The sequence below is a fragment of the Lonchura striata genome, chromosome 20 (assembly GCF_050655825.1).
Source record: "Lonchura striata isolate lonStrDom1 chromosome 20, ASM5065582v1, whole genome shotgun sequence".
Taxonomy (NCBI): domain Eukaryota; kingdom Metazoa; phylum Chordata; class Aves; order Passeriformes; family Estrildidae; genus Lonchura; species Lonchura striata.
This window is the reverse complement of record NC_140722.1, coordinates 4,938,841-4,962,832: the sequence shown is the minus strand read 5'-3', so window position 1 is coordinate 4,962,832 and position 23,992 is coordinate 4,938,841. Positions and strand designations below refer to the sequence as shown.

At 51.5% G+C, this 23,992-nt stretch overlaps 2 protein-coding genes across 5 annotated transcripts; one reads left to right on the top strand and one right to left on the bottom strand.

The window, feature by feature from the left end:
* The first annotated feature begins 1,930 nt into the window (after positions 1 to 1,930).
* MYBL2 (MYB proto-oncogene like 2) lies at positions 1,931 to 19,250 on the top strand. Of its 4 annotated transcripts, none has more exons than XM_085557972.1 (15): positions 1,931 to 2,020; positions 4,387 to 4,436; positions 6,394 to 6,487; positions 7,573 to 7,644; positions 8,015 to 8,107; positions 9,716 to 9,936; positions 10,095 to 10,251; positions 10,996 to 11,265; positions 12,468 to 12,854; positions 14,279 to 14,418; positions 14,694 to 14,793; positions 15,440 to 15,553; positions 16,067 to 16,183; positions 16,343 to 16,489; positions 18,515 to 19,250. In XM_085557972.1, exons 4-15 carry the CDS (start codon positions 7,588 to 7,590, stop codon positions 18,641 to 18,643), a joined length of 1,932 nt encoding a protein of 643 aa, XP_085414098.1. In that variant the 5' UTR covers positions 1,931 to 2,020; positions 4,387 to 4,436; positions 6,394 to 6,487; positions 7,573 to 7,587; the 3' UTR covers positions 18,644 to 19,250. The 4 variants fall into 4 exon arrangements, 3 of the variants coding, with proteins under 3 accessions (XP_085414098.1, XP_085414097.1, XP_085414096.1); XR_014949627.1 differs by lacking the exons at positions 1,931 to 2,020; positions 4,387 to 4,436 and adding exons at positions 5,759 to 5,867; positions 17,982 to 18,186; XM_085557971.1 differs by lacking the exon at positions 1,931 to 2,020 and having other exon boundaries at positions 4,296 to 4,436.
* Positions 2,233 to 4,017, bottom strand: LOC144247204 (uncharacterized). Its single transcript, XM_077787092.2, has 2 exons — positions 3,908 to 4,017; positions 2,233 to 3,208 (listed from the first exon to the last, which is right to left on the bottom strand). Exon 2 carries the CDS (start codon positions 3,181 to 3,183, stop codon positions 2,434 to 2,436), a length of 750 nt encoding a protein of 249 aa, XP_077643218.2. The 5' UTR covers positions 3,184 to 3,208; positions 3,908 to 4,017; the 3' UTR covers positions 2,233 to 2,433.
* Positions 19,251 to 23,992: the final 4,742 nt, after the last annotated feature.

Below are 23,992 nucleotides of genomic sequence, written 5' to 3'. Positions count from 1 at the left end.
TGTTACTGTAGAAAGAAAACATTTCTTCCAAGGGAGGGGCGGATTTGAAATTAAGCAATAATGACATTGTTGCAGATTGCTGCCTCATATCAGACTGGAATTACAGAATTTTAAAAAGAGAGGACAGCACATGGATGCAAACCTTAAGATTGAATGGATCATTATTAAGACACTGATACTGCACAGAAATTAATGGATATTTTTACTTCCATTTATTTGATATCTAGTCCACTCCCTGAGGTAGTGAGTTCAGTAATACGCAGGAGTGGAAATCCAGGTTAAATTAATTTTCCGTGAAATGTTGAAGCTCAATGCACAGCAAAAATAGAGCCAAGGAGATCAGTGGTGAGAAGAAAAGATTTTTGTCAACATCATCACCACCACACCTCTATTGCAAGGACTTGTTTTTATGTTAATGTGGTGAAATTGCATTATAAAGCCTTTTTTGGCTGTCAGACTGACACTCAGATTGTTAAATTCTTCCCCCACTCAGGACTTCAATGACTTCTGTGTTTTACCTTGCTCTGCCATGGTTTTTAAATCAGAACTGCTTTTTGCAAAAAAACCTGTTCATCTTTTTATCCCTCCAAAATACCTTTTTGTTTTACATTTCATGCTTCACATAGCATTTTGGCACAGGTTTTTCTAAAGGAGGTGCCCCAAAGCCCCTGCCAAGTTCCTGCCCAGTTGAGATGTGCTAATGTTAGCAGAAGTGGTTGTATCTCTTTCTCCACTGCAGCCGTTCCCTTTCACAGCAGCATGTTGGAAATTTTTCATTTCTTCTTCTGTTTTCCTTTAAGGCCGTGGTTGTGTTTGTCACCCAGAGCACTTTGTACATTCCAGCTCCAGATTTACACAACAACCTTAATCTCTTCTCCTGTGCAGTAGCAATAGCAATCAGTCAGCCAGCACAGGGTGCAGCTGAACCAACCCCCTGAGTGCTCCTGTTGCTAATTATAGCTCCGGTTTGTACTCTTCTGGGGTGTTTATACTTCAAACTGTAAATAACTTTCTGTTTCCAAGTTGTTTTGTCACCTGTTTCTGATGTTATAACATGGTTTAAAAAAAGCCATGTGAGCAGCCCGGGGATACAAGCAGCTCCCTGTTTTCTGGGTGTCTCTCAGGCCTCTGACAGCTGAAGAACACATTTTTTCACTGAATGGATGTTTTTCTTACTAGTGTGGAATACATGTAGCTCACATCTCTCTTTCAAAGCTGTCCCTTTGGCCCTCTGGAAGTATTTAAACTGACTTTGTTACTAGAAACACTTTAGTCATGAGAGTATGATGCATATAAATTTTATGGCTGACTGACAGAATTTCCAAGGAGTAGAAGTAGGTGAGTGCTTTCAAGAGGTGAGGTGAGGCCAGGGGGAACACGCTGGGCACGTTGGGTAGCTAGTGAGGGAGTTAATACATAAATGAAATTTCTGCTGTGATTTTCAAAAGTTGGTTTCAAGCAGCTCTTGCTGCTTTCCCTTTTTTTCTCTGTCCTCTCATGCAACATGACTCATTATCCCCTAATATGCCCCTAAAAGAAGAGGGGAACAGTACACTGGTTATAGAGCAAATGTCCTGAAAAGCTGTTTTAACAAGTTCTTCCTCCCTTTCTTTGCTGTAAGCAGAGACAGGAGAGGAAAATCAGGATTGCATAATGGGTGGGGTGCGATCTAGCAGGAGAGCGTGAAAAATCTAATGGGATGGGTGCGATGGCCTGGGCTCCTTTCCTTGCCTCGGAGCAGGGTTTGGATGTGACAGAGGAAATGGTCCCTGCGCGGTGGCCGGTGGCGGCTTGCCGCGGCCAGGACGAGCAGCGGCACCCCGCATGAGGCAGGCGGGCTGTGCCGGGGCGCTCCCCGCTGCCGGGCTGTGCTTTCCCGGCGCGCCAGGAGAGGGATCCGCGGCCCCGGGCGCGCCTCCGCCCGCGCTCCCGGCGGGCAGCGCCGGCCCCGCAGCCATGGCCCCGCGGCCGCGTCCCGCTGCCCCTTCTCCGCCGGGACCCGCCCCGACCCCTCGGCCAGGTAACGGGGGCGGGCGGGCGGGGGCCCGGGCACCCCCAGCTCGGAGGGGGCTGCACGGAGGCCGGCTCTGGGCGTTCAGGGGGCTCAGCTTCAGGCCGGGAGGGCAGCGAGAGTCAGAGACCACCAGCAGAGAGACATTTATATCTTTATTGTGCTAATACAAAAGAGCGATCGGGGAGGAGGAGGAGCCAGCAATGCTGCGGCTCTCGGAGGTGCCATCACCAGCCCAAACATCCCCCACCACCAGTGCCGACTCGGCCACCCCAGGTGAGCAGATTTAGCTCGTCACCAGCTGCTGCCATCACCACTCAAGCCGCTGGCTCCATCTTCTGTGCTGCAGCGTGGATCCCTGCTCCTCGCAGGAGGGGAGGGGGCAGGCACCAGCAGTTCCAGCTGGAGGCAGGGCAGCAGCATCACAGAGCCTGCTGCAGAAACACAGGGACAGCGTCAGGGTCACTCAGCTGGGTCTCCTGGGTGGCAGACCTGTGGATCAGTGTGGGGTGCTTCTTGAAGGCACTGGGCCAAGCCAGAGGAATCACCACAGGGGTCTCCAGGGATGATGTGTCTGGTTTGGAGCATCCCAGTAAACGTAACTCCTCCGTGCTGACATCGAGGGATGTACTGGTATCCATAAAGGATTTTATTGCCGAGATGTCCCACCTGGGTGCTGGCACTTTCCCAAGGGCTGAGATGTCACCAGCCAGCTCAGAGCTCTTGAAGAGAAGGCTCTCCAGGGGTTTGAAGTGCTTGTCTTTATTGCAAGGTGTCGAAGTATTCTGTGATCCCACATTCATCAGGCAGCCATCTCTGCTAGGGTGCTCACAGGGCAAACCAGACAGCTCACAGGTGGCCTGGCCATGGTGGGCCTTGCAGAAGCAGACAAGACTGAGGTCAGAGATGCCCTGGGTCAAGCTGTGCAGCTCCGGCTTCACACAGCTGGTCAGAGACTCTGCCTGCTTGACAACACACAGGGAACTGCCACTTGCTGTGTTGTCCAAGTCCATGGGAAGCTCCCAGGTTTCATGTTTGGAAGCACTGCTAGAGTCCTTGTAATAGCTCACAACAGGAGAATAGCTCTGGCTGGAGGAGCTGGCCAAGAACCCGTTTTCCAGGATTTCCTTTCTGGTCACAATGCTGGTGCTGTGCTTCTGGGTGGACAGCATGGTGCAGAATCCAGCAGCTCTGTGGCTTAGAGAGATAAGGATGAGCCTGTCAGGATAAACCTGTTACTGTTCACTACTATTCACCAATGGATTACAGACTTACAGTAGCAGGACCACTCTTGGCAAAATCCCATCTCACTGTTGCAGGACCTTGAGCAGGTTTCAGGACATGCAGGGGCATCCAGCCTGCCACTCTCTTTTAGAGTAAAACAACTCCACTACAGCCTGTTAGTAGCTCAGAGGTCATAGCAGAATCTCCCTGAAGCTGTATTTATTTGACCTCAGCCTGTATTATCACTAGTCTTAACTTTGTACAGGGGATAGAAGCATTTAGCCTCACTCCTGCAGTCAGAGGACCACTCACCCCAGCTAGAATTGAATCCCTCTGAGGAGGCACCAAAACCAGGCTCTGGCTAGGATGGGAAAAGTTGAAGGGCAGGTCTCATCTTACTTTTAGTGCTGTACACAATAACTCTCACCTCCAGCTCAGCCAGGAGTTGACTTCCAGCTCTTTCCTGAGAGACTAGGGCAGGCCAGGGAAGGGGATAGCTATATTCCCAACCCAGCTTTACTCTGAATACATGCTAAACAGTCATAAATAGTGTCTGAATTTACTGCAAAGGGACTGTATGGTCAATCTAGAAGGAAAGTATTATTTAAGAGACTAAAACCATCTTATCTTAGCATATAAGAAATGAAGGAATAAGAAAACAATAAATAGTACCTTCAGCTCCTGTGAAGACCCTTTGAGGTTCCCAAGCCTTTTCTGCCAGTGTTACTTAGAGCAGTTTTATAGTTCTGGTAATCAATTAACAGGCTGATTTCCTAATTAAGCTAGTTTGGGAGAGGGAGGGGCTTCTGTTTGCCTCTTTTAAAGCACAGGGGTAGTGAAGGTGGGCCATGGCTGACTGATGGAGGTACTCTGAGATCTGTGAGGGATGGGTTATATTTGTCCTGTCAAAGAACCTTAATAAGGCTTTACTTTCTTTTAAGTCTTGCCTTGTGTTTTGTGAGCTGTTGATTAGGAATATCCACAAGTACAGACTTTTCATTGATGAAATAGACAGTACGTGTTGGAATATTTGAGTAATGCTCTCAGGCACAGGGTTGAACTGTTGTAGCTGTCCTGGACAGGGCCATAAGTTGGACTTTGATGATCTTTGGGGGTCCCTTCCAGCCTGGAATATTCTGTGATTCTTTAAGGTGTGATGTTCCTGCCCTGTGCCTGAGGCTGCTACATTTGGGAGGCTCAGGTTAGTGTGAGAGGGCCTGAGGGTAGAAATGGGGGGTCCAAGGTTGGGGGGTGTGAATGGAGGGTATTCTGGGCTGGTGTGGGGGGGAAGGGGTCCCAGTGGTTTCAGGTGGATGAAGGGGTCCCGGGAGTCCTGAGTCCATGGGGACGTGGAGGTGCTGAGGATAGAAATGAGTAGACATGGGTCAGTGTAGGGCAGGGTGAGGGAGAGTCCTGGGTCAGTGTGGGGGATCCCCATGCTTTGGGGTTGGTACAGGGGTGGATGCAGAGGGATCTTGGGGTCGGTGCTGGGCTGGATGGGGAGGGTCGTGGGGGGCCCAGGTCGGTGTGGGGGTGGATGAGGAGGTTCCTGGTGGGAGCTCGCATCAATGCGGGGCTGGATGCGGTGGGACTTGGATCAGTGCGGGGTCGGTGCAGGGGTGGATGTGCGGGGTCCTGGATCGGGTGCTGTGTTAGATGTGGGGAGTCTCGGCAGTCCCAGTTCGGTGCAGAGGTCCTGGGGCTGGATGCGGGGATCCCGCAGGATGTGCCGAGGTATACGGGAGTCTGGATGCAGGTGTCCCAGGTCAATGTCCCCGATCGGTGTGGGGATGGGTTGGATGTCCCGGCTCGGTGTAGGGGTGGGTGCGATGTGTCAGCTCGGTGTGAGGGTGGAAGCGGTGTCTCAGCTCGGTGTATGCAGTGTCTCAGGTCGGTGTGAGGGTGGATGCGGTGTGTCCCGGCTCGGTGTGAGGGTGGATGCGGTGTCTGAGCTCGGTGTGAGGATGTCCCAGCTCGGTGTATACAGTGTCTGAGCTCTGTGTGAGGATGGATGCGGTTTGTCCCGGCTCGGTGTGAGGATGTCCCAGCTCGGTGTATACAGTGTCTGAGCTCTGTGTGAGGATGGATGCGGTTTGTCCCGGCTCGGTGTGAGGATGTCCCAGCTCGGTGTATGCAGTGTCTCAGGTAGGTGTGAAGGTGGATGCGGCGCCTCAGCTCGGTGTGAGGATGTCTCAGCTCGGTGTATACAGTGTCTGAGCTCTGTTTGAGGATGGATGCGGTGTGTCCGGGCTCGGTGTGAGGGTGGATGCGGTGTGTCCCGGCTCGGTATGAGGGTGGATGCGGTGTCTCAGGTCGGTGTGAGGATGTCTCAGCTCTGTGTATACAGTGTCTCAGGTCGGTGTGAGGGTGGATGCGGTGTCTCAGGTCTGTATGAGGGTGGATGCGGTGTCTCGGGTCTCTACGAGCTCCCTGAGGGTGCCGGGGGCGGGGCGGGCGGGCGCCCTCCCGCGCGCGCCTCTTTGTGCGGGCGGGAGGCGCGGCGCGCATGCGCGGCCCGGCCCCGCGCGGGGGGGGCGCCGTTGGCGCGAGATAGGAAAGCGCCGCCAGCGCCGCCGCTCCGGACCCGCGCCCGCGCCCGGCCCCGGCCCGACATGGCTCGCCGCGCCCGCGGGTGAGTGCCGGCCCCGCCGTGCCGGCCCCGCCGTGCCGGCCCCGCCGTGCCGCGACTCGCCGTCCCGCTCCCAGCCGCGGCAGACTCCTCCCGGCGGCCCCGTTCCCGCTCGCCGGCCGGCCAGCGGGATGCGGGATGCGGGGCGGTGCCCGCGCTGGGACATTGCCCCGGCTCTGCCCGCTGGGAGCGGGAGCCCCGCGCCGCTCCCGCACCGCTCCCCGCACCGCCGAGCCGGGAGCTGCTGGGCTCTGCCTGGGTGCCCAGATGCAAAGTCCACCCCGAGGGACAGATGTGGAAGGGAATGGAAAGAAACGCGCTTTCCCTCGCTCTGGGCAGAATAAAACTCGCCAGCTGGCGCCTAAAGTTGAGGATCTCCTTTCAGCCTGGGGTGTGTGGGTGGGTGTCGGTGAGGTTGGGCTCGGTGCTGGAAGGGTGAGATCTGGAGCTCTGCTCTGTATGGTGGAGGTTGGTGCCTCTCCTGCATTTTTATCAGGTAGAAAGGATAATCTTCTTTACTCATCCCTAGTGAGGACCAGGATGAGCCTCATTACCAGGATACCGATTTGGATGTGCCGGAGCAGCGGGATGGCAGGTGCAAAGTCAAGTGGACACCAGAAGAGGTGAGTGAGAGCCTGACACTTGCTGAGAAAGGTGCTTTGGCGTGGTGCCTCTGACATGGCACTCTGGGCTCGGGTGACTCCACCCCAGTCCTCACCTGCTGGCCATGATCACGCCTCCTCCTGTCTTGCTACTGGAGAGGACCTTGTGTCATTTGTACTGAGCCCAGGCTTGAATGAGGTTCAGGGGAGTTTGAAGTGTGGCCTGAAGAGCAAGAGTTCAAACATTTTTAACTTAAACGTGTGAGTACTGAGTGAAACACCACTGCCTGCAGCACTCCTGTGGGCACAGAGGGGTTCAGATGATGGCTGCGGCCTTCAATGAGCTGAAATGTGCAGAGGAAATGTACTCCTTTTTTTGGAGCAAAAGCAGGGAGCATTGACACTTGGGATCATGGCTTAGTCATCCTGGCTAAGAGCCTGAAGTTAGCTGGGATGTTCTCCTCTTTCCTCCCAGTTTCACTATCAGTTTTGTGCTGTGTGAAAACTACAGCTGGGGTCAGAACACCAAGTAAAGTGGGGGGATCAAAGCCTCAGGCTCATGTTGGGCAGGGAATAATTTCACTATTGAGCTCTCCAGAGCTCACAGACAAGGATGTCTCTAACAGGCTTTCTGTGAGCTGTAGGAGTTTGCATACCCAGGCTACAGCAAGGATCACAAAAGAGATTCTGTAGAGCCCTGTAGCACTGAAAGACAGAAGAGCACTGGGCAGGTGGTGATACACTTCAATCAGTCAGCTTTCCTGGCCAGACAAAACCAGTGGCTGGGCTGGGAGATGGGCTGTCTGGTCAGGAGTGTTCTGGGCCACAGGGTTTGAACTAGACTGTAGGGGAACAGAGCTGAGCTCTTGTTTTGTACTTAATGCATGAGCTTGTCTTAGTACAGAGCTCAGAACCAGTCTGCTCCAGTTGGACTCCATGTACTGGAGGGCTGCTAAACACTGGTGTGAGCTGCCCTCCTCCCCTGAGCACACAATGCCAACAAAACCTTGACAGTTCAAAACATCTAACTTGTTCTTTTGCTATCATCAGCCCTGTGGTTTGTGTTGCCTCAGTGTCTCTGAAAGTGGATGTTTTGTCCTTTGCAGGATGAGCAGCTGAAGATGTTAGTGAGCCATTATGGGCAGAATGACTGGAAGTTCCTGGCCAGCCACTTTCCTGTAAGTGACCCCATTCCCAGCTGGGAATCCCAGTGTTTGCATGTTGCTGCTTCTCCTTGTGCTGGTTCCCTGAGTCTGTGCAGTGGGACTCTCTGCTCTGACTTCATAGCTCCAAGCTGTGAAATGGGGCTGCTTCAAGGCAGGGAGACTTTCTTGCATGGAGGGCTTTCCATGGTGAGTCTGTTGGAGTTAGGGTGAGGAATTGAGGATCCTGTCCCTCTGTCCAGGGCCTCCACATGTGTTCTCTATGTGCTTCTGCAGGTGTTCTGTGGGACAGACTGTATGTATGGGGACTGCTGTCAGTTTTGGGGGATTTTGGGCCTCAGGAGCCTCTGGTCTAACACAAGGCTGTTCCCATTGCTGTTCCCAGAACCGCAGTGACCAGCAGTGTCAGTACCGCTGGCTGAGAGTGTTGAATCCAGACCTGGTTAAGGGCCCATGGACCAAAGAGGAGGATCAAAAGGTAAGTCAGGGCTGAGAGGATCAGTGTTGAACTGCAGAAAGGGTGGCAATGTCAGACTCATCCTCAGGGGTTGTGAACTGTGTGTAATTGTTCTCCCTGGTGGGTACCTGTGAGAGCAGCTCTGTCTGCCCTGCCCTGAGCAGCCCAGGCAGCCATGGTTGGGATGTGATGTGATCTAGGCCTCTCCAGGTAAACATCTTCCCCCTTTCACACAGTGCTGCTACAGTAGGCTGCCAAGGGAGAGAGCTGAAAAGGGAATTAATTCATCTGCCTGCTGGCAGGTCTCCACCTGGCCTGGCCAGGTTGGATCTAAGAGAAAATAAAACTGGCATTTCCTGTGCCACAGTAGGCAGGCTGGAGTGGAGGTCTGAGGTTGGCTGGGTGAATCATGACTTCTGTGAGCCTGTTTCTCTGCTGATTCCAGAGTCAGCCAAGAGGGGCTGGCTAAGACAGACTCATCATCTTGATGTACTTAAGAAAAGTTGGAGTGAAATCCAGATTTTACCAAGGTTTTCTAGTACAGAACATCCTAATTTAGCAGATTCTCTGTAACACTTCTGCTCCCTGACTCTTTCCCTTTTGGTCCCATTACATTTTGTCAAGCCCTAAGGAAGATTCTCCTGATGTTGTTCCCTGTTCTTACAGCAGAGCAGCTGTTTCCTGCTTTCCCCTTCCCTTTGCATTGTTCTGACTCTGCCAGCCTACCCATCCTGGCCAGGCTAGGCTCCAGCTCTCTCCTCATTGCTTTGGCCCAGCTCCTTGGCCTCAGTTTGGCATCTTTGGTCCATTTTTCTGTGCTTGAAAGACAAGAGTCTGCAGAAGGGACGTTTGTTACATGAGCATCACTTCTACCTGCACACCTTTCAGCTCAGCACAGCCGGCCAGGGTAGAAATGTTCTTTGAGAACTCTTCAGTCAGGATTTTGGTGGCTGAACACTGCAGATATTTTCATCCTGATTGTGCCCTGGATATTTTAGGAGCCCAGAATGGATTCAGTGCCCAGAAGAATTTGTGTTAGGGCTCTGGCAGAAGTGAAAAAGCCCTGGGTGGAGCTTAAGAGGCCAAGTGGATGGTTCTGAACTGAATTTGGATTTCTCCCTGTGTGTCCTGGTGCTGTCAGGGCATGGAGCTGCAGCCCTGTCTCTCCTGGGTGTACCACACTGTTAAAGGGAGCAGCAGGCCAGTGCAGAGCTGATGGGGACTGTTGTCACACAGCCAGGTCCTTGGAAGTAGGGAGTGCAGAGGAAGGAGCCTTGGAGCAGGTGGGCCTTGGCCCTTCCTCAGAAATGGGAATATGTTTCTGCATCTGGGCACCTGCCAGTCTCCACCCCATCTTCTGTCAGGGGTCATCTGCATTCACAGGTGCCCTGTGGCAAAATGTCTGCATGGAAACAGCCTCCTACAGAAATTTGGCAGAATCATTGCTTTTGTGAGGGCTGGAACACCTGATAGCCCTGCTGGCTCCCTCCAGCTTGTCCTCCAAAGGGGCCTTCCTTTGTTTGCCCTTACCTGGTCCCAGGAAGGGTGAAGAGCAAAGCCTGAAGATGACTGCACTGACCTTCCCCTCCTTTTTTCCATTTCCTTATTTCCCTCCCACTCTCTCCAAAGGTAATTGAACTGGTTAAAAAATATGGCACCAAACAGTGGACCCTGATAGCCAAGCACCTGAAAGGGCGGTTAGGGAAGCAGTGCCGGGAGCGCTGGCACAACCACCTGAACCCTGAGGTGAAGAAGTCCTCGTGGACAGAGGAGGAGGATCGCATCATATTTGAGGCCCACAAGGTCCTGGGGAACCGTTGGGCAGAGATTGCCAAGCTGCTGCCTGGCAGGTAGGACCCCTTTGCTCACTGCTGCCTTCCCTGCTGGGTGGCCCGTGGAGATCCGTGTGTTAGGCTCTTGGGATGGGGCTGGGGAGTGTGTTGGAGCTGCTAGCTGTGCTTTAAAGCTGCTGTAAGTGATGGTTTTTTCCCTTCTGCTCCCTCTGCAGGACCGACAATGCTGTGAAGAATCACTGGAATTCCACCATCAAGAGGAAAGTGGACACGGGAGGTTTCCTCAATGAAACCAAGGAGTCCAAGTCTCTGTACTTCCTTGTGGAGGTGGATAACAAGGAGAAGCAAAGTCAGACGACAGCTGAGAGCCAGGTACTGCATCTGCAGCAGGCAGCTGGGTCAGTCCCCTGCCCTGCTAATGCATTCTGGAGCTCTTTATCCACCCTTCTGCTGCCTCCCGCTGCCTTTTCCACAGCCTGTGTCTGCATAGACAGCCTGTGTCTTCCCCAGCCTCCCAGATCTCTCCCTCCAGGAGGTAAAGGTGTTGTGAGAGCCTGAGTGTGTTATCCACGCAAAGGACAGCAGTCTGCTAGAGCTGTTACCTTGCCAATCTCAACATCAAGTCTGTCTTGAACACTGAATATTCTTTTGGCTTCATTTTGCTGTTGCTGGTGGGAGGAGGAGGCTGCTCCAGACAGTGTGTGTGTGGGAGCAGGGTGAAGAGATACTGTGTCCCTTTCCTCTAAAAGAGGAAGCAGGGAAGTCCACCCAGCGATTGCTTTCATGAAGAAATCATGTAGCGTTTGAAAGCAGGCTCCGAGTAAATAGAACACATAGAGCTAGTGCTACATGCTCAGCCTAAGTACAACTTTCTCCTGGGACACTGTTCAGTGAAATATTGAATTAGAGTCCTATGCTCGTTATGTTGCATGCACTCCTTCTTAGGTAGTGTATGGGACAGAGCTGTGAGGGAGAATGGGCATGTGAAACACACCCAGTGGCAGGTAGGGGAGTGGGCAAAGCTGAACGTGTCCAGGTGCTCTCTGTCCCCAGGACTTGACACTGTTCCCTTGCTGTCTGCTGATACCTGGCCTTTCTTTTTTTGCATGTGTCAAGAACCTCCTGCCAAACTGGCCAGTGGATATCTCTGAAATAAAGGAAGAAGATGTCAGTGATGAGGAAGTGACGGGTGTGCAGGAGCTGCCCTTGGAGCTGCCAGCTGCAGAAGTGGCAGAGCAGAACCTGGAGGGGACCCCAGATGATGCAGTGCCCGAGGATGGCACTTCGTTGGTTGAATCACCATACAAATGGGTTGTTGAAGCTGCCAACTATTTGTACCCATCTTGTACCCCAGCCCTCAGTGAAGCTCTGGACATGATTGAATCTGTAAGTAACAGACCCTCCAGTTACTGTGTTATCCTTGCTCCTTTTGTTTGAGTGAACTTACTGGATCCCCTTGATCCTCAGCCTGAGGAGGACTGGGTTTGTAATTGCCTTGCAGCCTCCCCCTGTCTCTCTTCCAGGGCTGGATTAGACTTTTCCAGCTCTGCCAGTATTGCTGTGGGCTTGTAGCTTTTCCTAGCTGGATGTCCTTGTGCATGGGCTCTGCCTGTGTGGGAGGCTGTAAGTGCTGGCAAATTGATTTCAAGCCCTTTTTTGTCAGCCAGAGTGCCTCTGGCTTTCCTTTTTGTAATGGTTCAGGCCCATGCCCACTGGCTGTCCTTTCTGTCCTGTCATGGGGTGGGACAGGACAAACTGGGATTAAGCCAAGCCCATTGTACTATGCAGGACAGACCCCTTCACACTGGCATGGTTGCCATCATTTGCTTTCAGTGGAGGTGGCTTCACTGAAATTAGTGATTTTCAGCCAGTCAAGCAGTGCTGAAGTCCCCTGGGTGTCAGAGGCATGCCAGGGTTGGGAGGCTGGCTAAAATCAACAGGGCACTTTGCTGCCATCAGAGGGAAGTTGCCTCTGCAGCCCCCAGCCTGCCTGAGGCATGAAGGAGTCACTCTGTGTAGCAAGTTGATGTGCCTGAGGCTGAGCAGCACATCTGTGGGCCCTTGGGGGCTTGCTTTTATGGTGCTGGGTGTTGCTGGGGTGGAGCTGTGAAGCAGCTCATATCTGAACTGGTCTGGTTAGTTTTAATCTGCTTTCAGTTGTGCAGGTTACACCAGAGCCCCATGCCCACAGCTGTACAGCTGTGCCCAAGACTGTGGGCTTCTCTGGGGTGATAGTTGCTTCCTTCAGTGCCTGTTCCCAGCATTCTGCCCAGCTGATTTTTTTGTTCCGTCTCTGAGGGGGTGCAGCTGTTTGTGCAGCTGTGCTGTGAACCAAACAGGGAAACCAGCCTTGCATAAATATAAAAAAACCTGCCCTGTGCACAAGCAGCAGATCTCAGCTGGGTCAGCCCTGCTCTGGCTCCAGCTGTGCCTGTGGCAGAGGAGAGCAGGGCTTGGGCTGTCCCTGGCCAGGCTCCTTCCAAAGCTGGGTGCCATCTCACACCCCCACTTATTTCACCTCCCAGTTCGCCAGTCTGTCTGCTCAGCTGCCACCCTGGGCTGCTGCTGACGCTTTCCCTTGTGTGCAGGACCCAGATGGGTGGTGTGACCTGACCCAGTTTGACCTGCCCGAGGAGCCCTTGGCTGGCAGCAGCAGCGGCAGCACCAGCCCGGCCAGAGCAGCGCCCGGCGAGGCGGCCCCGGTGCTGCCCAGCGTCACCGAGTACCGCCTGGATGGCCACACCATCTCTGACCTGAGCAGGAGCAGCAAGGGAGAGCTCATCCCCATCTCCCCACACGCCGAGGGCAGCTTTGGCACCCCTCCCTCAGTGCTGAAGAGGCAGAAGAAGAGGAAGGTGTCCCTCTCGCCTGTCACGGAGAACGTCACCAGCACCAGCATGTCCTTCCTGGACTGCTGCAACAGCATGACGCCCAAGGGCACCCCTGTAAAGACACTGCCCTTCTCTCCATCTCAGGTATCTTCTTGCCCTAGTGTCATGTGTTCCCACCAGCTCTGCCAGCTTTGTGCTCCTCCTGCCTTGAATGAGGCCATGCCAGTGTGCAGAGCATGTTCCTGCACTAAAAGAAGGCTCAGAGTTGGTTTCTGGCACTGCTTCTCTTTAGTGCTGCCCTTCTCGTGGGGAGTAAGTGCAGTTTAAAAAAGCCCAGCTACCCTGTGTGTGGGGCAGGCCACATCGTGAGGAAGGAGCTCCATCTGCATACCAGGGTGTGATGGAGGGCACACTGCTGCTGTCCCCAGGGCATTGCTGCCCCAGCTGTGGGCAGCAGAGTGGCACCAGTGAAAACTTGTTTTCCCTGTCTGTTTGCAGTTCAGTCATACAGACAGGCTGGGCAGCAAACACCTTGTGCAGGTCTGTCCTGCTGTGCCTATGGAAATGCTTCTGGCCTTGTCTTTCTTGCAAATGGGACTCAGGATATTTCAGCCTTTGCTGTGACTCCCACAGTGTCCTCACACGTGGTCTCCAACACACATCACCTTGAAGCACTGTGGTGGTCAGACCTACAAGTGTCTCATGTGGAAGTGGTGGAGTTGTGCCTATAAATCAAAGGCTGCTGCGTACTCCAGCACAGCTCCCAGTAAAGCTTTGTTGTCCAGACCCTCCCCAGCTGTGCCTTCTAGGCCTTTGTTTCTGCAGCAGAAAACAAAGGAGAGGCACCACAGGAGAGTCCAAAATGCAGGTTCAGGTGGACTTGAATGGAAGCCCAGCATGAAAAAGAAATCAGAGCAGGACCCATAATACCCCATAATGTACAGCTCTACAGAGTGTAAAAGGCAGGAATGTCCGGAGCGAGTCTGAGAAGAAAGTGCATGCCCTGCCTCAAGCTGAGCTTCAGCCATCAGTGAATTTCACAAACACAATTTTTCTCTTCCAAGAGGCTCTTGGGTACAAACACTTTCTTGTGGGAGCAGAGCTGTCACTTACTGGCTGCTGGGAAGTAAATCCCTAGAAGAGCTAACACAGCTTGTTTTCTCATAGTTTAAGCTGAGAACAGCTCAGTGCAAGACCTTTTATCTTGTACACTTTGTGTTAAATGGACTTCCCTTATGTTTGCCAGCCTGAGGTTGGAATAAACTGGGTGAGCTGAGATTACCAGTGCAAGGAGAGGCTTCTCTTCCACTCTGCAGTTGGTAGCTCTGATAGTTGTAACAACTCATCCCTTATGGGAAATGAATAATCTTTATAGGTGTGAGGCACCTCCTGGAAGCTTTTTTGTGTGTATCTGTGCACAGAACTGAGTCTGTAACCCACCCTGGTTTTGGAGGGTTGTTTCTACTTCAGGGTTTCCCCTCATATTTAGGAAAAAGTAATGGCTTGTGATGCAATGCTGGACTGCTTGAAGCTGAGTGTCTTCAATTTTTCTTTCCTGTGCTGTGCAGTTCTTAAACTTTTGGAGCAAACAGGATACACTAGAACTGGAGAACCCTTCCCTGACCTCCACGCCTGTGTGCAGCCAGAAGGTGATTGTCACCACCCCGCTGCACAGGGACAAGACCCCTCTGCTCCAGAAGAACTTAGCGTAAGTCCTCCGTTTTCCACACAGGAGTCTGGTCCAGTTCAGACAAAGCTCTCAGTACTTGTCATGGTGTTACTGAGAGAGGGGCAAGGCAGGCTGGGCTTTTCCTTAAATCACTGTTTTCCCCCCAGAAACATCTCTGAGCTGCAGGGAGTGAGTGTCCAAGCTGACTGGGGGCACAGCAAAGTGACCTCTGTTGTACTCTGCTGCTGGGTGGGTTGTGGCCTTGTGTGGGTTACAGCCTGTGTGATCCCTTGTCTTCTCCACTCTGCTTCCAGGTTTGTCACACCAGATCAGACATATGTGGTGGACAACACACCTCACACTCCCACGCCTTTCAAAAATGCCCTGGAGAAATATGGACCAATTAGACCTCTGGTAATTATTGGGCTGTGCCTTGTGGGGCTGATGAATGCAAATGAGACATGGGGCTAGGGGAGGTTGGGACAGGGGGTGAGCAAACTCTTATCTGTGCCAGAACAAAGGGCAGTTTGGTAGTGCCAGGCTGAGAGGGGAGGGGTGAAGGGGACATTGTCACAGTGATTATTTCATTGTAAGCAGCTGTAGGATTTTTAGATCCTCTGTAAGCCAGCTAAAAATGCCAAAAAGCTGCCCTTGAATCAGGCTGCAGTCTCTCTGTGAAGTATTATACCTGTGTAATGACAGGTCAGATACTGAGGTGTTTGCAAAATTCAGATCTTTGTTGCTTGGCTACTGATGACCTTGAGGAACAGGGAAATGATCTGCCTAGGCCTCCCTGAGGAGCTGCATCTCCCAGGCCTTGTGTGCACACTGGTCTCCTGATGGCATGCTGGGATTCAGCTGATAAGTCCCTGCATCTGGAGATCCTGTAAATCCATCAGGCTGGCAGAAAACTTCTCATATCTTTTCCAGCTGGGAAGCAAATAGGTTTTTGTGTTTGTCCTCTCACTGTGGGCTCTCCTGACCCTATTGAGGGAAATGCTTGTAAGCCTGTTCAGCATGGAGATTTTGACTGCCTTGTGCTCTCTGCCTTTCTACCCAGCCCCAGACTCCTCACCTAGAAGAAGACTTGAAGGAGGTGCTCCGAAGTGAAGCTGGCATTGAACTCATCATAGAGGATGATGTGAAGCCTGAGAAACAGAAGAGGAAACAAGGGGTGAGCTGGCTGTGCATCCAGTATCAGCTGCTAAGCTGCCCTGTGCTCTTAAGGAGTGTTTTGCCTGGTTTTATTTATCCTGCTATTGATGCCAAAATGTTTTTAGCCCTGTGGCTGCTCTTTTTCAATCAGCAAGAAGAGGTTAAGGCCTGCTTAAAGTACTGCCAGGACTGTCCTGGTTTATGCTGAGCTCAGGGCTTGTTGGCACACTTGGAGCACCTGGGGCAAGTTGGGCTCTCAGAAGGCTGTGGGATGGCATGAAAAGTCTCAGTTTCCTGGTGGCCACCCCTTCCTACTAAAAGCTCCTCCTCTAAACTGGTGGCTCGAGGTGCCAAGGAGGGGGACACTGGAAGCTTCTGTGCCCTTTGGTGGGGAAGGCTGCACACATCTTCTTCCTGAGGTGCTGGTGCCATGCAGAACTGGGGTGCTGTGGCCGTGGTGTGCACCTGGGCCCTCAGGGTGGCACTTTTCAGGGTGAATTCATGGTGACACTGGTGTCCCTACATTCCCCAGCTACGCAGGAGCCCCATCAAGAAGGTCCGGAAGTCTCTGGCGCTGGATATTGTGGATGAAGACATGACACAAAACCTGCCTGCCCTCCCCAAGACTGTGTGCTTCAAAAGAGCCCAGGTGAGGGTTGTGTGCTCAGAGCAGGGGCAGATCTGGCTCTGCCATGAAAACACCCTGCAAAGCAGCAGCAGCAGCCTGGAGCTGCCTTTGAACAGTCCATGTCAATGTGGATGATGGGCTGGATTTACTTTTTCCTTACATGTTTTCCTCTTGGTGCAGCCTGTGAACTTCCTCTCAAGGTCCCTTAACCTGTCCTCATCAAGCAGGAAGAATGACAGTGGTCTGCTCAACAGAGCCTTCGTGCAAGTGCAGCCAGAGAAAATGTCCTACAGGAAAATGCCAAGCCATTTCAGGCCACCAGCACCGGTAAGCCCTGCAGCAGCCACTGTTCTCCCAGGCAGGAGTTTATGTGGCAGTGCAGCCCTTGTCCCTTGAGGAGTGAGGGATGGAGCTCTGAACTGCTGCACAGGCATCCCTGCACTCTCAGGGCTGTCTTTACACCAAGGCTGGGAGATGCTGAGCCAGAGGTGTCATTTTGTTCCTCAAAGCCACAGCTGTGGCCTGCTCAGCATGTTTGGCTCTGGATTTCCTCACGGGAATTCTCACCCAGAAAGGAATTTGGGTGACTATTCTGGCGGTAAAGTAGACCTTCCTTTTTTCAGTGGGCACTCTGAGTGGACAGCAGCAAGCTCATCTTTTTTTGCTTTTCAGGTCAGAGCAACTCTGAAGTGCTGTATAAAGGTTAAGCAGGAAGGTATTTCCCACCCCTGTGTTTTTTAGGATGTTTCTGGGTAGTGTGGAAGGCTGTGTACCTTAGGCAGTATAGACTGGCTTTATCCTGCTTTATCCTGACCCCTTGACGGTACAGAGCTCCAGCTGGCAGTGTGGCACCTTGTACCTCGTGCTGAGGTTGGTGCTGTTACAGCAGCTCTGTTCCTCAGCTCTGCACAGTTGGAATTGGCTTGTGCTGGACTCACAGCAGCCTACAAATGCCCTCTGGGGCATAAGCAGATCTCTCTACAATCTTCACCACTCTCAGGCAGGATGCATTCTTGGAGAGGTATCCCTATTTGCTAGGCTGAGACAAAGTCTAAATGTAACTTAGGCATGGGGATTTGGACCATAATTTTGTAGGTATTTGCTTGGATTGAGTCACTTGAGGTCTCTGGTAGCTTCAGTGGGGATGGAAACATGTGCTGTCCTTCTTGGGGGTTTAAACTGCAGCTGGGGGCTCCTGTGATGGTGTTTTCCCATCCCAGGAAGGTGCAGGGTTATCCTCAGGAAGCTGCACTGAGGGGGATCTGTCCCTGCATTAGAGCTGTTGTGTGGAACCTGTTTCTTCTGACAAATAAATACCCCTCAGCCAGAGTGATTCCTTCTCCTTCCCAAAATAAACCCTTCTTAAACACTTCCATTTCTCCTCCTGTCCTGGCCAAGGCTGTGTTGCTCTGTGAGCTAATAGCTCTGTATAAATAAACTTTGGGGGTGACAGGGAGGCAGCTGGTGTGGTGACAGAGTACAGGTGCGCAGTGAAATCCCATTGTCCACAGCCAGCAGGGCAGCCTGTGCTGCTGCTGGCCTCTGGGGATTTATTGTGCTGCTCTGGTGCTGCTGACAGGCAGTTTTTTATTGAGGAAGCTCATCCAGCTCTGGGCTAAGGCTCAGTGGGCCCAAAGCTACTCTGTGGCTGTATGGGATGTTCCTGCTGTGGCCAGCACTGGAGCCCTGGTTCCCTGCAGTGCATGTGGACAGGTATTTCCAGTTCAGGGCACTGCCTGTCCCCTGGCATTTACCAGAGGATCCTCAGGGGCTTTCCTGGAGTGCAGAAACACCTCATGGGTGCCCTTTCTGCATGCAGAGACTGAAGCACTCCTGGCTTGTGGCTCCTCCTTTGTGCTGTGGGACCCTGCTGAAACTGAAGGCACCAGATTTCTGTGAAGGATAACATTTGATCAAAACAGATCTGGACCCCATCAGCTCCTGTAGGAGTTGAACTGGTTGGCAATAAACTCCAAAGCTGTGCTTGAATTCCTTCTATCGTTCTGGAATCTCTTCCAGAATGTGTGAGTATTAATAGTTTCCAGTGAGTTTAAGTAGGTTTGTGCTTTGGGGTTTTTGTCTTGAGGCAAGTAATGGAAAGCCTTGAAAGGGACTGTCTTGAAATGGAGCACCCACCTGGGAAACTGCTGACCCTAAACCCCAGAAATTACCACTTCAGCTGTGAGGAGTAACTGGTGATGGGCAAGTTCCTCCTGGTTGTGAGATGGGTTCTGAAGTTTTATTTCCCTCATTAGTTTTGTTTATTTTTGCAATCTTTTAGAACAGGATGTTACAAGATGTTTGTCCTTGCCCTTGACTGTGTAGTACACCTCCTGTCTCTTCCCTCTGCAGATGACCAGGGCTTGGAAAGCAGTGGCCTGTGGTGAAACTCGAGACCAACTGTTCATGCAAGAGAAAGCTCGACAGTTTCTGGGCACGTTGAAACAGAGTCACACATCAAGGACCTTAATCTTATCATGAAGGATTGCTCTGCTTTCTAATCTTATTTTTTAAAACTTTTTAATAAGTGGAGGGGGAACCACAGGAGAAAAAATATCTTCTGCCAGGCCTTAGCATATGGGAGTGGATTTCTTTTTTCCCTTCAGTTCCCAGGTAGATCTACAGTGTAATAAATTGGGCTAACTGCTGGCTAGTGTGTGGAATGCAAGCTTTGGGATAATTATGGAAAGGCAAACAAGGGAGGCTTGGACAGCTGACAAGCAAGACCTCTCTCTGCAAGACCTGAGCTCTGGAAAAGTGGACGCAGCAGCTGTGTTCCACCTTGGAGCAGCACGTGCAGCAGGTGCTGGAGACCAGCCTCACAGCACCCCTGGATTCCTGCTGCTGCTCTGGTACCTCAGCAATGGCTTTGTGAAGGTTCCTGCATGCCTTGAGTCCCCCTTCTGGCTTTTCTCAGGGGATGGAGTGTCTCCCTGGGCTGGAGAATGAGGAGGGAGGGTGTGGTGCTGTGGGGTGACCTGTGCCTGGAGCCCCTTGCTCCCTGTGGGGCTGCTTTGTCCTGCCATGGCTCCAGCAGGGTCCTCTCCCCCGACTGTGCTTCCTCTTCCAATAAATGATGGTGCTCACATCCCTTGGCCTCTGCCTCTGCCTCACAGCACTGGGGGAAGGCAGCAAAGTGCTGGTTTTTGTGTGGGCTCCTTGCTCTCCTGGCAAGTTGTTTTATTTCCTGTTGGTGTCTCAGCAGGGAGGAGAAGGGAGATTCCCCCCACACACTCTTGGCAGTTCCATCAGCTGTTCCAGAGTTTTGGCTGTGGGCAGGTGCCACGCTGTGTTTGAGTCAGGGTGGTTGGGATCCCTGCAGGGATGATGGAGGCTGGAGAAGAGCAGCAGGAATGTGTGATGGAGCAGAGCCTTTTCTTGCCCTTCTTTGGAGGCTAAAGTTGCACCATGTAGCTATTCCAGGGGGGAACAGTAGCACTGGCCTGGTTTGAGGTAGCCAAGGATGGTGATCTTGGTAATGTATTAACTTTGCAATTGGAAAGGTGTTGGGAAAACTGCACAGCAGCTCCACAGAACAGGAAGAGTTTTTTGGGTGACTGTGATGTGCTTTCCATGGCCAAAGCCAGCCTGGCAGCTCTGCCTCTGGCTGGGGCTGTGCACACAGCAAAGATGTGTCCACCCCTAGCTGGAAAACCAGAGCTGGGCTGTACATATCTCATTGTACAGAGAATGGAAATAGAGTAAAAAAAAAAATTTTACTGTATTTCCAGCCTTACGCTGGAAATAGAGTAAAAAAAATCCTTACTGACAAACTTGTTAATAAAACCTTGGATCCTGGGAAATGAGGGAGGTTTAGAAACCCTGCTCATTTTTCATTTTTACAAGCTCAGGGCCAGAGCAAATCCATGAAGTAATTTTTATTTCTGTTTCTTGGTGTTGCAGTGTTTGCATTGGAAAGACAGCTGGGACCACTTGTCTGAAAGCCTGGCTTTAGCTACTCCCATTCTGGTGTTATTTTAAGAAAAATTGTTGTAAACCCATCTCTCTCTGCTTGGGCTTTGGTGGGCTCGGCTCCTCCTGCACTGGTGACAGTAGAAACCCAAGGCTGGAATTGCAATTCCTTCCTGGAGCTGACACGAGCTGGGAGCTCTGAGCAGGCAGGATGTGCTGGAGGATAAATCAGGTTGTGAGCTTGGCAGCCCTGTTTGAGAGCTGCCCCAAATTAAAGGAGGATGAGGCAGAATAAACTGCTTCTCTAAGGCTCTACATCCAGGCTGTGCAGAATGTTTATGGAGAAAGCTCAAGGGGCAGAAAAATACCAAGTTCTGGCATAGTTGATAAGTAAAAAAGAGAATTAGCTTTTAATTGGAAAAGGGAGCTTCTTCTAGTGTGGAGTTTGCCAGCGTGGTTTGATTGTCCTGGGGCCCAGGAACAGACATTGTTCTACAGGTAAAGTAAAAAAGGTTTTTCCTGTGAGTTTGGATGCTCTGCTTTCTTTCCAGTAAAAATCTCAGGGAAGTTGAACTTCATGCTGGCGGTGGAGTTACTGGAGTGGAGCTGGAGACCTCTCAGTTTGAGGCTCCATGTCCCTGGCTGATGTCCCTTGAGGCCTCTGCAGTGACACAGAGTGGCACAACCTTCATTCACAAATGAAATCTGGATGTTTTATTTAGTTTTAAATGAAAGACCAGGATGAAAGTGTTCCAGAAGCATTGGCTGTGTGTGGGAGGAATCCCCTCCCCTGGCCCAGCTCCTTGCACAAACCCCATGTTCTGCTTGACTTTAAAGTTTGTCTTTTGGTAGTTTGCATTCCACAACAGATCAGATGGTTGAGTCCAGACATGGGAAAAAGTTTTTAAAAGGGTTTTTGAAAGGATTTAAAAAGGGTTTTTGAAAGGATTTTTACCAGGAGTGGGAGGGAATATCATAGCTAGAGCTCCTGGGTTGTGGCAGTGCTTTGACTGCTAGCAGGACATTGTTTCCAGCTGGGACAAGAATTAAAGAAGCTGGGAAGAGTAAAAATAATGGAGTAAGGAGATTAAAAAAGGACATCCATGTTTTTCTATTGGCAATCTTACTTTGGATGAAGGCTGGTGGGGCTGAGGAGCACTGAGCTCACACAGCTCTGTGGTCAGCAGTGTGGGAGCTGCTGTGTGTTCCTCCAAAGGCTCCTTCCTGCTGCTTGGAGGGATTTCACAGCCTTTTAATCTCATTTTCACAGCTCATTCTGCTAAAGCCTGTGCAAACAGCAGGCTGCTTACAGGGGACTCTTTTGGTTCCACACCCACTGAGAGAGACATCTGATCTAAGAGGAATGCAAATGGTGAACAGAGAAATTCCTCATATTTTGGGCATTTCTTGCATCTGAAGGAAATACAAGAAAAAGACAAATGATGAGGCTGAGCTAGGGAGCAGGGTATAAGACCAGCCCTGGCAAAGCAGGGGCTTTGTGGGCATGGGGTCCATGGTTGTGTTCCTGGCATGAGGAGTTCCCCAGCTGTTGGCAGCTGTGGCAGGAGATGCTGCTGACCTGGCTGCAATTCCTGCTGCAAGCCAGCCTTGCCTGCTGACCTTTGATGGCTCCTTAGTAACAGAGTAGAGGAAATTCTCCATCACAGATCGTTAATAGCTCAATATTAGTTGTTACACCTCAGTGATGTTCATGGGGTTTATCACTGCTCAGTGCAGGAAAGGACCCTGTGACAGTGTTAGGGGCTGCTGAGGTTGGGGTGGTGAATCCAGGGCTTCTGCTTTGCCAAAAAATGCTTTGATCCTGGGGATTACTGACAGCAGCAAAGTGCTTCCTCTCCTGCCTTTGCTTATGGTTTTTATTGAGTAGTTGCTCAGCAATAACCTTGTAAAATTTCCCATGTGCTATTTTTGATGCTCTAACCTGTGGGTTTAGAGGTTTGGGAAAATTAAAAGGATTTTAGACAGGCAGGCGCATGCTGAGGATTAGCTGAGCAGCTCCTGGGTCTTGCAAGAGATGGAGACCAATTGTGCTAAGAGCTGGCTGCAGCTAGACAGGAAAATAACTGTGTTTTGGAAACTTAAAATCCTGCCTGCCCCTGTTTCTGGAGTGAGAAAACTGCAGTTCTTCATCTCTGCCTGAACAGAATAATCAAATATTGAAATATGGTACTAGGTCAGGGGAAAACATTTTGCTGTGTAAACCAAAGAGTCCAGGGTGAGGAAATAAATGTTTCCACTGAGAAGATGTTAGGAAACAGAAATTTCAGGGAGTTAAAACCCCTGCTGTGAAAAGACTCAGCAAAATTACCCAGGGTACAAGCACAGGGTCACCTTCCCCAGCCATGGGCAGCCTCTGGCCTGTACAGGTGTGGCTGGCAGTGCCCAGAAAAGCTTATGAAAGGCAAATCTAATACTTTATAGCAGGTTTGTGTTTGTAAATGCTTAATGTTTGGTTTTGTTTTCCCAAAATACTAAATAGATGCTGTAGGAAAATAGATGGTGCATTCCTAATCCCCCTTAGATTTTTTCAAAATTTGTTCAGTTTGGGGAAGTTCACTCAAAGCTTTGACTTAGAGCAAAGCAGCCAGTCCAGGGAATGGGATACCTTGTACAACAGTGATGTCTTTAAAGGTGCAGTTTGGGGTTTTTTTGGGGGTTTTTGGTGCCAATGTGCTGTGCCCAGTTCTGAGTTCAGCCAGGGACACTGGGCTGCTGAAAGTGCTCAATTCAGTCCACTGGGGAAGGGAGAGCCCAGTGCCTGGCTGTGAAAATAAAGTGAGTTATCTGTAATTGTACAGGAGGTAACAGGTGCCAAAATTGCTGTCAGATCTGCAGAAAAGGACCAGATAAGAGGGGAAAAAAAACAACTTTAAATTCAATTCTGCTGAGGTACTGGTCTATTCCCAGGGTCAGTGTAAATTGAGGTTTGAATTAAGCCAAAACAGCCCAGTTAATATCTAAATCTGCCATTTCTCAGGCCCTGTGCAAGCAGACAAACACAAAATCAATATTTGCTCTAACTGTTGCTAAGTTTTCTTTACAGATTAATTTCTGCCTAATAATCCCTGCAGCTGCAGCTCTCTGGGGCCCTCCCTGCCATGGCTCCTGTCCTGCCCCATGGCTCCCTCCCAGCCCATGATCAGGGGATGTATGGGGACCCCTCCTGCAGAACCCCCCAGCTCTGCCTTCAGGGCTGCACCCAGCACCTTCCACTGCAAGGAATGGATGAGGGCATGGAGCCTTTCATTAGTAAATCTGCAGATGGCACTGAGCTGGGAGTGTGTGTCCATCTGTCAGAGGGCTTTGCAGGGAGACCTGGAATGGCTGCATAGATGGGCAGAGTCTAACAGGATGAAGTCTGATAAATCCAAGTGCCCAGTCCTGCATTTTGGCCACAATAACCCCCTGCACTGCCATGGGCTGGGGATGGTGTGGCTGGACAGTGCCCAGGCAGAAAGGGACCTGGGGACACTGTTTGTCACCTGGCTGAACATGAGCCAGCAGTGTGCCCTGGTGGCCAAGGAGGCCAATGGCTCCTGGCCTGGATCAGGAATGGTGTGGCCAGCAGGAGCAGGGAGCTCATTCTGCCCCTGTGCTGGGCACTGGTGAGGCCACACCTCGAGTGCTGTGCCCAGTTCTGGCCTCTGAGTTTGGGAAGGACCTTGGGATGCTCGAGCACATCCAGAGGAGGCAGCGAGGCTGGAGAGGGGCTGGGAACACAAACCCTGTGAGGAACCCCTGAGGGAGCTGGGGGTGCTCAGCCTGGAGAAAAGGAGACCCAGGGGTGACCCCATCACTCTGCACAGCTCCTGGAAGGTGGCTGTGCTCAGCTGGGGCTGGGCTCTTTCTCCAGGGACTGACAGAAACAGAGCACACAGCCTCGAGCTGCACCAAGGG